The 10,719-nt window shown below is 38.2% G+C and overlaps 1 protein-coding gene across 1 annotated transcript; it reads right to left on the minus strand.

Annotated features, from left to right (window-relative positions):
- Positions 1-9,079: 9,079 nt before the first annotated feature.
- On the minus strand, positions 9,080-10,282 carry LOC139665961 (relaxin-3 receptor 1-like). Its single transcript, XM_071545032.1, has one exon. It carries the CDS (start codon positions 10,280-10,282, stop codon positions 9,080-9,082), a length of 1,203 nt encoding a protein of 400 aa, XP_071401133.1.
- Positions 10,283-10,719: the final 437 nt, after the last annotated feature.

Below are 10,719 nucleotides of genomic sequence, written 5' to 3' on the forward strand. Positions count from 1 at the left end.
CTGCCAGATGACAAACGAGCACAGTTCATGATGGTCTAAGATAAAGAAGACTGATTCTGACCCTCCTTCAAAACCCAATTAAGAGAAGCTCTGCAGTGAATCCTGTCTAGGTCTTTCTCAGAAACCAGCAGGAGGATTGGAGAGTTTTTCCTCACAACATTCTTACAAACTTTGCACATATTCAAACTTTGCCTGTACCAGAACTTGACAATCAGTTTAGTGTGAGGAGCAATGTGTGCAGTGCGTTGTCTGCATATATTGACTGAAATATAAGCCAATGGCAATATTCAACCTAATGAGTTTCTTTATTTAAGCAGAAGTAAGAAGAAATGTGTAAAACGTTGGGGATGAAGATGGATTAATGAATTTCCTGCCACAGGCAGCGCACCTGGTTCTCACTTTAAGTGGCTGGAGGCAAAATGTCAAATAGGCTTTTACAAGCACAGTTACCCCACAGCGATGCCTATGACAAGCAACAAGCACGCTGTTAAATCATTTGCTGTCTAGGATGCTCAAGGCCCAAGTAAACAGTTGTGTTCAGAAAAATTAGAAAATATTATTTTATTCTGATGAAACTATTTAGAAACATATTTTCATTGAGCAGATATTTTCTCTTATAAAATGGGTATTATTATGATTTGCAGCCTTTATTGTACAGCGATCCCATTTTAGTACAAATCCCATTCAATTACAGTATAGCTGCTTTAAATATAGCTAATATATAAAATATCTCATTCATTATATTTTCTGTTTGTGAAGCCTGAACTGCAGTCTCTTGAATTTCAGTGTATCTAAAAATCATATTTAGCTAGGACAATAATTTTATTATTAAAAAAAAGTATTATTATCTAGCTAATAAACCTTTTCTAAACAACAACAGTAAGTGGGTAATAATGGAAATATTTCTAAATTAATTTAAGCTTAGAATGTAGCTCATTAACTTTCTAAAAAGTTGTGCTACCGTTTTAGCTTAATATCGTGGATCCCAAACAGTAACTTCCCTCTGCTCCGCCTCTGCTATATCTCCTCAGACAAGAAACTACTCATTTTAAATTTGCCTCATTATTACCAGTGGAATTAATTGTGATTCTAAGTATTAATTCAGTAATAATAATAATAGACTTTATTTATGTAACACTTCAAAACGGTGATACAAAGTGCTTTACAAATAGTATAGAAATACATAAAAGCCCTGACATGACTGAAAAGCAGGGTTACAGCAGAATAAAACAGGAAAATGCAGTGAGAATATAATAAGTAAAGTAAAGTAAAACACGCCGGCTCATAGAAAGTTATAAGATCTGAGCTGTAGTACGGGCCTAACCTAGCCAAGCCTTAAAAGTTATGAATGAAACATTTTCATTATTTATCTTATTAGCTTTTTCTTGTTAGTTTTATTGTACAGCACTTTGTAACATTGTTTTGAAAAGTGCTATATAAATACAGGTCCTGATCATTATTATTATTATTATTATTATTATTATAAACATTATGTGCAACTGGAAACAAATCATATATTAGCAAGTAGTGAATTACTCATCTATTGTGTTTAGCGTTTATTCTGAAGCATAGATGTGCAACAGTTCTGCATGTGCTTTTTAAATGCGAGGAAGAGTAAAACAGTTTGCTGTTTTTTCAGAATGTCAAAGTATAATAAGTATTCAGATATCATACAATTGTACCAGTTATAACTTTGACATGGCTTTCTTATTGGAAGGCGTTCTTTTGTATCCAACCTGCTGACTCTTCCGTTTTTTCAGAAGAGGGTGGGCATTCAGCCTTTTGCATTATACGACATGAAAGTGTGGAGAGAAATGGACACAGAGAGACTGACAGAGAGAGGGCAGAAAGACAGAGAAAACATTACAACAATAAGGGATTTTCAAGCAGGGATATGTAGTATATGTGCATAGGAGTTGACTGCCTTACAGTCTGTGCCACACGGCCCAAAATAACATGCCAATACAAAACACTTGTAAGCTACTTTGTATATTATATGTCTTTTTTGTAGTCAGGTGATGAATTAATAAGCAGTGTGTTGGTTGACTCTGTATGTTGGTCAAAATAATTTATATCGCAAATTTCATGGTTGATATTATTTATCTTAACCTCTTGCCTTTAAAAAGACATTTTCTTTCAAGCTGAATATCAATGATACAAAGTTATATGTTTATGTTACGGGAAATGTATAAAATAGCTTAATGTATATCTTTTCTTATATGTAAACTGTATTTCATTCAAGGGTAGGCCTTTAGGCATGTTGAATTTGTAGTAAACTTATTCTTTGAGATGAACTCTTAATGCTGCAATCCAGAAACAACAGTGCCATGGCCTGTGACTGCGTCCATGGGATGGAAACTGAATAAGTTAAGTTAAGCCTGTGTTATATAACCAAAATGGCGGTGGTGCTTTCAACACTACTGGATTGCAGTTTTAAGTAATCTTATTTTGAAATAGGCTTTTTTTTATTTTTTTTTATTGCCGTGCATTGCAATACAGTATTTTGAAATGTAATACTGTGCTTCTCTTTCCATTTCACAGAACTGCAATCCATAATCTGAAAAAGCTTTTTAGATACATCAAGTATATGATATGATGCCCATATATTCTTAAAGAGTTAAACAACTTTCTCTGTATTAGGTGCAGTGGTACAGTATGCTACCTCTCAAATCGTGCTGTCATCTCCCTTTTCTGTTACCAGTTATTTTTATTTTTTTTTTTATTAAGAATTGGGTCTTTATTATACTTTATACCCTGGCTTGGGAGAATACGTTATTCTATTTGGCTGGTCTCCATTCCTTTTGTTTAATTGATAGGAAAAAAGATATCGCTAGCAAAAAGCTCAAATTTTTCTTTCGTTTTTGGTTGCTTGCTCAACGCTGTTTTAGGATTATAAAACCTTTGCCATCGCGAGGCCATTTCTAAGGTTTGTCCTGTTTGCTAGAGTAGTGAAGTGCCGTTACCATTACATAAGAATCTCCTTTTAATTATGAGATGTGAGTGATTGTGTTCCAGGTTTTCGTCAGACTCTCAGGTGTTACCAGGGACACAGAGATAATGCTAGCAAGAAGTTATAATTTTGGATGCCAAATGCCCAAAAATGTTGACAGTTCCTTATTTTTAATCTTTGGCTAGTGGCCATGGTTAAAGTGGAATAATACCATTCAAACTGCACATTAAATGATTTGAATGGATGCAACTACTCCCTGCTTTTTGTTGGGTGGCTCCCGGCCCGCACATCATCCATTTAAATTGTTAAATTCACACCTCGTCTGGTATTATTCCGTACATAAAATGGCACAAGAAATGGGACAAGAGTTTCATTCCAAATGAGATATCCCTCTTTTGAAAAATGTGACAGATACTCACTAGCATGAGACTACCCTAGTTATTGGCTTTCTGAAGAAGTCCTATGCTTACAAAATAGTGACATTTTAGAGGCTGTAATAACCTGTGTATTTGGAATAATGTGTAATCCACATCAGTGAACAATTTTATGTTTCTAAAATAGATGAAGTTTGGAATGAAACACTTTAAGTATTTTTCTTGGCAGCTCTTATTCTGCACAATTGATCTACTGTGTCACAATTTAGCTAGTGGGATTACTGACTTGAATTAGGCCTAGTGGATGTAATACCTTAATTTACTTGACATTTATTTTGAAATAAGCCATGCCCCTCGGAAAAGCCATACCCTCAACTCCCCTGATGTTGTATGGTGGATGTTATATAAATGTTGGTAGTTTAATTCATAATGATAATTATTGTAGGTATGATTACTCTTGTAATTATTATTATTAGTGTAAGTATATTTGATTGATATGATTTGTTATGTTTGAACAAAGGGAATGTATTCATTTTTCAGGTGATTTTTCCCAGTGATTTAAATAAATTAATAAATCCCTAAACGAAGACCTTTTCTTTCAAGTTCTTCAGTCAACTACTTTATTCAGATCTGACCAACAGTGAATTCACGAGTTTGACATTAACATTTTGATAAATTGCAATAATTACAAAGTAACAAAATATGCAAAACATTCTTAGGAATTTAGAGTTATGTATGTTATTCCTGTATTGTTTTTGGACAGTCCAGTCATTACTCACACAAAGCAAGAAAACAGAACTAAGACTAGCAGAACCTATGAGATTGAATTAGGAAAGATGGAGATGTGACGGTGAGAGGACTGAGGGGAATTTTATGGGCATATGGGTACATTTCCTGACATTACTATGTAGAAAAGTGGATGAAAATTCAAACATACATTATGCAGGTTCGCAAAATCAGTTTCCCATTCATTGTTTATGAAGAAGGTCCGGGTCATACATCTTGATGACCTCACAGATTTAAATCTTGAGCTGCATTTAGATTGGGGTGGCAGACATAAAGGAATACTAGATTATTATTATTATAATTAATTTTCAATAAAAAATGACAGCAAAATCTGACAATGCTGCTGTTGACTGCAATGGAAAATGACCTCCTGTAAATTGTTGCTGTCCTCTGCTTTGGATTTCCAACTTAATATTGAGCCTGTGAAAATTCAGCTCACCTTTAAACTAGGACAGCAAAATTATACCCTCTTATGGGGTAAGCAGCTCTTTGAAATAGATTTAGTGTGATCATCACGACCCCCTGCAGTCTGCCTACAGGGCCAACTGCTGTGTGAATGATGTGGTCAACATGGCCCTGCATCATGTCCTGGAACACCTTGACACCTCTTGCTCCTGTGCTAGGATACTGTTTGTTGATTTCAGCTTGGTATTCAACACAATCGTCCCAGAGCTGTTGCAAGGCAAGCTTGCCCAGCTCAAGGTAGCCCCGCCCCCCACCCTCCATCTGTCGAGGGACTTTCTGACAGACAGGAGATGGGCCCCGTGCTTTCCGGGTCTCTCTCAGTGAGCTCAGGTGCTCCCCTCTCCTCTAGTTTCTATACATCATGATTACATCTCCACTGCCCCTTGGTCAAGCTGCTCACGTTTGCGACAAAGACAATGAAGAGTCGATATACCACAGACAGGTGGCCAGATTGGCGTCTTATTGGGCTCAGCAACCTTGATCTTAACACTCTCAACACAATGGAGATGATGATTGACTTCTGCAAGCGCCCACAGGCCCATCTGCCCCAGGTAATCAATGGTGCTGCTGCAATGCCCTCAAATGGGATGAGAACAACTTGAGATTGCCCACCAGAGGATGCTGTTCCTGTGTCAACTCACAACTCATTGTGTCACAACCAATCCTGGTCCATCCTCACATCATTCATCACAGTCTGGCTCTGCTTTCTCCTGCTCCAAGACCAGACTGCTGCGTGTCATACGAATGGATGAGCGGGTAGTGGGATGCCAGCTGCCCTCCATCAGAAACCTGCAAGACGCCAGCAGATCGCTGCCAACCCCGCCTATACCCGGGCAACCACCTGCTTGACATACTACCCTCTGGAAGATACTTCTGGTGAATTGGTGTCACAACACCCACCACCCCTCCACTTTCTTCCCAATGGCAATCACCCTACTTGACCAGCTCTCCAAACCACCGCCCTACCCCCACACCCAAAGCATGCTCTTACACACACAAGCAGTTACACACACACACTCCACCCTAGGCTGACAAACTAACTGAACCCTGATAATCTGCACATGAACTCTAACATAAACTATTCATTCTAACAACCTAGTTGTCCTAAGCACATCAGTTGTTGCCAATGCTGCTACATGGAGCAATTGTTCAGCTCTGAATGTATGTATACTTGTAATGTATTTATGCTTAGCATTCTATTATTATTATGCAGTACTATTATACAATACATCTTGTCTGCACTACATGTTCGGTCCTGTTACATTTTGTCCTACAGATAATGTCAATTCTATATCTGTCTTGAAAATGTCAGTACCAAATAACCAAGTCGGCTATTGCAAATAGTATATCTTTGAATTTATAAAATACAATGTTAACTGACTCAACCTGCACAACTGGACTTGCCAGAATATTTTTAAACACGACAATATGGATGGTTGTCTTAGATGACAGAAATTAATAACATAGATGGATTTTTAAATTGAGTAGTTATTCCCATGCAACGTTTGCAAGACCAGTACAGAGTCTGTGATGGAGGAGTAATTCGCCTGTGTTGCTAGTTCAAAAGTCATTTGAAGGATTGGAATACAATAAAAAGGATTGGAATACAATAGAATTCAAATAGAATTGTTGGAACCGATCTGTTCTTGTACAGTCCAGAAGGAACTGAACATCCTAAGTTTCAGATAGACGTCTTACGGTTTTAGATTGTGCTAAAACTATATAGGAATGTGAGACTATTATAGGACATTATTGAATGAACTGAATAATGTCAATTCTGGAATATGATTTGTGCGTCCATGTTAGTGTGTGGGCTTAGTTTGGGCCTCAGTTAGTCCTAAAAGTTGAACAACAGCACCACCTTGTGGCAAACAGGGATCCTAGAACACAGAATGAGAAGGAGATGAAGATTTCTCACAATATTGGTCATAATCTCACAATCTTGATTCGACTCTGGGTTACCAAGAATGTGTAAGACATAACTTTCAAAGTTGATGTTGAAATTATGAATTTCACACCCAGGCCACTATTATTCTCTATTTATATGCTTCCGCTTGGTGATATCATCCGTAAACATAATATTAATTTTCACTGCAGATGGCATGTATGTACCCATTAAAACAGGGTTCTCCAGCATCCTCAAGGATTGCTATTCAGATATAAAGCGCTAGATGTCCCAAAATTCCCTCCAATTTAGCAGAAATAAATTTGAGATTGTTCTGTTTGGGCCCCTAAACTCCATCAACCAGATTCAAGAGAAGATTGGAAACCTATCCAACAATGTTAAGCCTGGGTGTGGTATTTAATTTAGAACTCTGTTTTATCGATCAGGTTAAAAGGATTGTTCAGTCTTGCTTCCTTCAGTCAAACAATATTTTCAAGATAAGGTCTTTTTTCTCTTTTGCGGACCTTGAAAATTTATCCATAGCTTTATCGTGTCACATTTGGATGGGAAAACCTTTAGAAAATACAGAATGAGATATACAGGATTATGAATGATTCCATTAATGGCAAAAGGAAATGATTCTCATCAGTGTTTTAAATCTAAAGAAACAGAAAATGAGGACTGATGCGTGAATTTATTTAATATGTAAAAAACAAAAGAAAACAAAAAAAAACGGTGCTGTTTTGTGTGGTTAATTCTATAGGAAAGAAAGTCAAGGCAGTTCTCAGGAATGGAGTTAAAAGCCTTTAATCCCTGGGCTGGTTCCTTTGAACAGTAGAAATGCTCTAGCCTTCCAAGCAGAACAACATGAAAAGCATGCAACAGTCCCATGTTCTGCAGATATGGCACACTGCCAGCAGTGTAAGTAGAATAACACTCATGCACATCAGAATGTGAGGAAATGTACACAATTGATCAGACAAAAGCAACTTGTCAACATTTAATTCAAGCATGAAAATACAGTGGAGACCCTGCTCTATGTGAATCAAACTCAGTGAGTCAGGTAAAAGGACACTAGATGGCGACAGCAGCACTGCTATTACAAGAACACCGATACTGTAAATCTGGAATACAATCTCCACCTTTGTCAATTAAGCCACTGAACACTCTTCATTGACACAAATTTACAGATTTGTGCTCAACCAAAATGTCAACAAGTTATTGTAGCAAGCCCACTTTAGCTATCAGCCATGGGAACCTCAGTTTGCATCTTTAGCAAGAAAACACACCTCACACGCAGAATGAAAACATGTAACACTGAAGCAAATCTTCTGTCACACTTATGTGTGTGTATGTGTGTGTGAGTTGGGTGGTCCCTCCAATGTGTACCTTCTGCCCACTTCTTTTTTTTTTTTTTTTTTTTTTACTCAGGCAGTGCTCCACCTTCTTGTCAATCTGCTAAATGCCATTAACAGTTGAGATCAATATTGTTCTCCAGTTAACAACAACATATATATTTGACATCATCCTATTTATATTAGTGCTAATCTGTGTTAATCTGGGTAACCACAATATCATTTTTTTTTCTTTTGGGAAGGGACACAACTAAATTCTATCAGTGTAATGTGTCTGTACGGCTTCATTACTGTAATTAATTTTCACTGTAATAAGACTAAACATAAAGGGCAACTGTAGTTTGGAGTAATTGACTAAAATTCCTTTTCTCTGCACTATTACTTCCATAGTTTTATGCCTTGTAATACTGATGATACAAACGCCATATAATGAAAGATCGAGACAATTACTGGATTAAATAAGAACTCTTATTTTATCAAATGTTTTTACTTACATCTTCATGAAATTACCTAGTTTTCTTTGTCTTATTGCAAACTTGTTATAGGAGTGAGTGAAGTGCAGAACACAAGGCCAACAACCAGGGAGTGCAGGTTAAAAAATATTTATTAACATATTTTCAAATGGATGACAATCTTTTTGTTCACACCCATGCACAACCACCATCCAATGCAATAGCAGCACAAGCACTGTTAATTGTTCCAAAAAGGACAATAGTAAACTTGTAATAGACTATTGTATTTAATAATAATGATAATAACAAGTATTTCAGCTCTACCCTACCTAAATAAAGAGGGAGAGAATAGTGGGGACACTCAAATGGTGTGGGGAGAAGGCTTCAGGCAGAGTAGAAGGATGTCTTCCAGTGGAGTTTCTAGGGAAATAGTGAATGCATTTTCTCAAATTGAAACTCACAGCATGTCCTCAAGGCTTAAACAAGGCTTAAATCTTCATGAAGCCTATTCTTCTCAAACTACAATACAGCTAAAACTGAAGAATGTAGACAGACAATAGTTTAGGAAGTGTAAAATATAATTGAATATACAAGAATGTTAAAGATGCAGCTTCTTCACTTCACACTAGATCAGAAGTATGCCTATATCATTTGGGATATGGAAATCATGAGATATCATTGAAGCACATGTCCTTGTGAAGCACATACTCAAAAATCCTAAAATAAACAAAATGCAATCCTTGTTACTGTACATAAAGCTAAAGTAAAGGCTTATAGAAGTTTGATCTCTCTAAAATACAAGGATTGTGGCTTCATGGTGTGGAAACTGTGGACAGTGGTGCTAATCTCCTTGTGTCTGATTGGACTGTCTGGCTGTCCATGTTATTGAGTGGAATGGCCAGTTGCCTAGCTTGTCCCTGCCCCTCATCAGAATTAATTTTATAGAGGCAGATCTTGGACATAATAGCCAGACTTAATTTCAGGACCAGATTGCGGAGGGCCACGCGATATTCTTTGCGAACTAGGCAGTAGATGATGGGGTTGAAGCAGCTGCTGGTGAAAGCCAGGCAGTTGGCCAGAGGGAAAAAGTATGTTTGAGCCAAGTAGAAAGAGGGACTGATGTCTGCAATGTCAAGCTGGATCAGGATACTCCAAAGGGTGAGGATATTGTAGGGGAACCAGCAGGCACAGAATGAAAGTACCACCACTGCCACAGACTTTGAGATGTGGGCCTTCCGGCGAGCGTTGCCGCCTTTCAGTTTATGCCGGCAGAGGAAGCGCAGCAGAAGCAAATAGGAGAGAATGATAATGGCATAGGGCAGCAGAAACCCCAGCACCACTCTCAGGAGCTGGTTTATCCCGAGCCACGCTGTGCCATCTGGGAAACGGAGCAGGCATGCCGTGTCGTTGCCTATGCCCACGCGGCTGAGGTCTGCAAATATGGCTCGAGGTGCCGCAGCTACGAGCGCTCCGGCCCAGATGAACGCCGTGGCCACCTGAGAACTGCAAAATCTACTGCATAGGGAAGCATTAGGTTTGAGTGCAGTTGCCACAGAGCAGTACCTGGTCAAACTCATAGCTGTCAGGAAGAAGCAGCTAGCATAGACATTAAGCCCTGTGAGTAAAGATACAGCTTTACATGTGGCCAAACCAAAGGGCCAGCTGTAGTCCAGCGCAATGTCCACGGCCCAGAATGGCAAGGCCAAGGAGAACAGTAGTTGAGCCAAAGTCAAGTTGAATACAAAGAAATTGATGGTGCCTGTGGCGATGGTGTGAGTGAAATACAGCAGGAACATCACCAGCAGGTTCCCCAATATTCCTGCTGTAGCCACAACAAAGTAGACCACAGAGATGACTGTCCGCAGCCAGGGGGAGCCGTCACCAGGGAAATCCAGGTCATAGATCAAGCTGGTATTGTGGTAAATCAGCTGGGAGTGATTGCAGAATGGGTCTTTACTGCACCTGTTCAACATGTTGTTGAAGACCTCAAGTCTCTTGAAGTCAGTTTTAGACATATCAGCTCCCCTGAAGACAATCCTCTTGAAGGTTACAGTTGTCAAATTACTGTTTGACTTTCCGCTTGTACACCTTGTATCAATAATGAATTGAAAAATAAAGTTCTGGTTGTCTGTTTAATTACTGGCAGTCATCAATCCCTGCAAGGAAAGAGGAAATTATTATAATGTAATAGGCGCTGCAGGTTTATGGGTAAATAAGTAGATTAGACCTTTGGCTCTTGTCAGATAAACAAATTACACTAAAGTGTTACCCATTGAGTAAGATAATCTAATTTAAATCCCAAAGAATCAAACATTGTTTGAAATGTAACTGGTAGGCAAAAAGAATATACATGTAAAATTATTAGAAAGCAAATTGCACTCTTTAAAGTTGAAAATGATATTTGCCCTAGTCAACAGTCCTCCAAAGCCCTTTATTTTAGAGGAATATTTTC

Source organism: Centroberyx affinis, unplaced genomic scaffold (genome assembly GCF_046629955.1).
Source record: "Centroberyx affinis isolate AG114_WGS23_722 - 3 ecotype Tasmania unplaced genomic scaffold, CSIRO-AGI_Caff_v1 ptg000254l_1, whole genome shotgun sequence".
Classification (NCBI taxonomy): Eukaryota; Metazoa; Chordata; class Actinopteri; order Beryciformes; family Berycidae; genus Centroberyx; species Centroberyx affinis.

Excerpts from the sequence above, each read along its gene's own strand:
- LOC139665961 (XM_071545032.1), bottom strand. The coding sequence starts at position 10,282 with ATGTCTAAAACTGACTTCAAGAGACTTGAGGTCTTCAACAACATGTTG.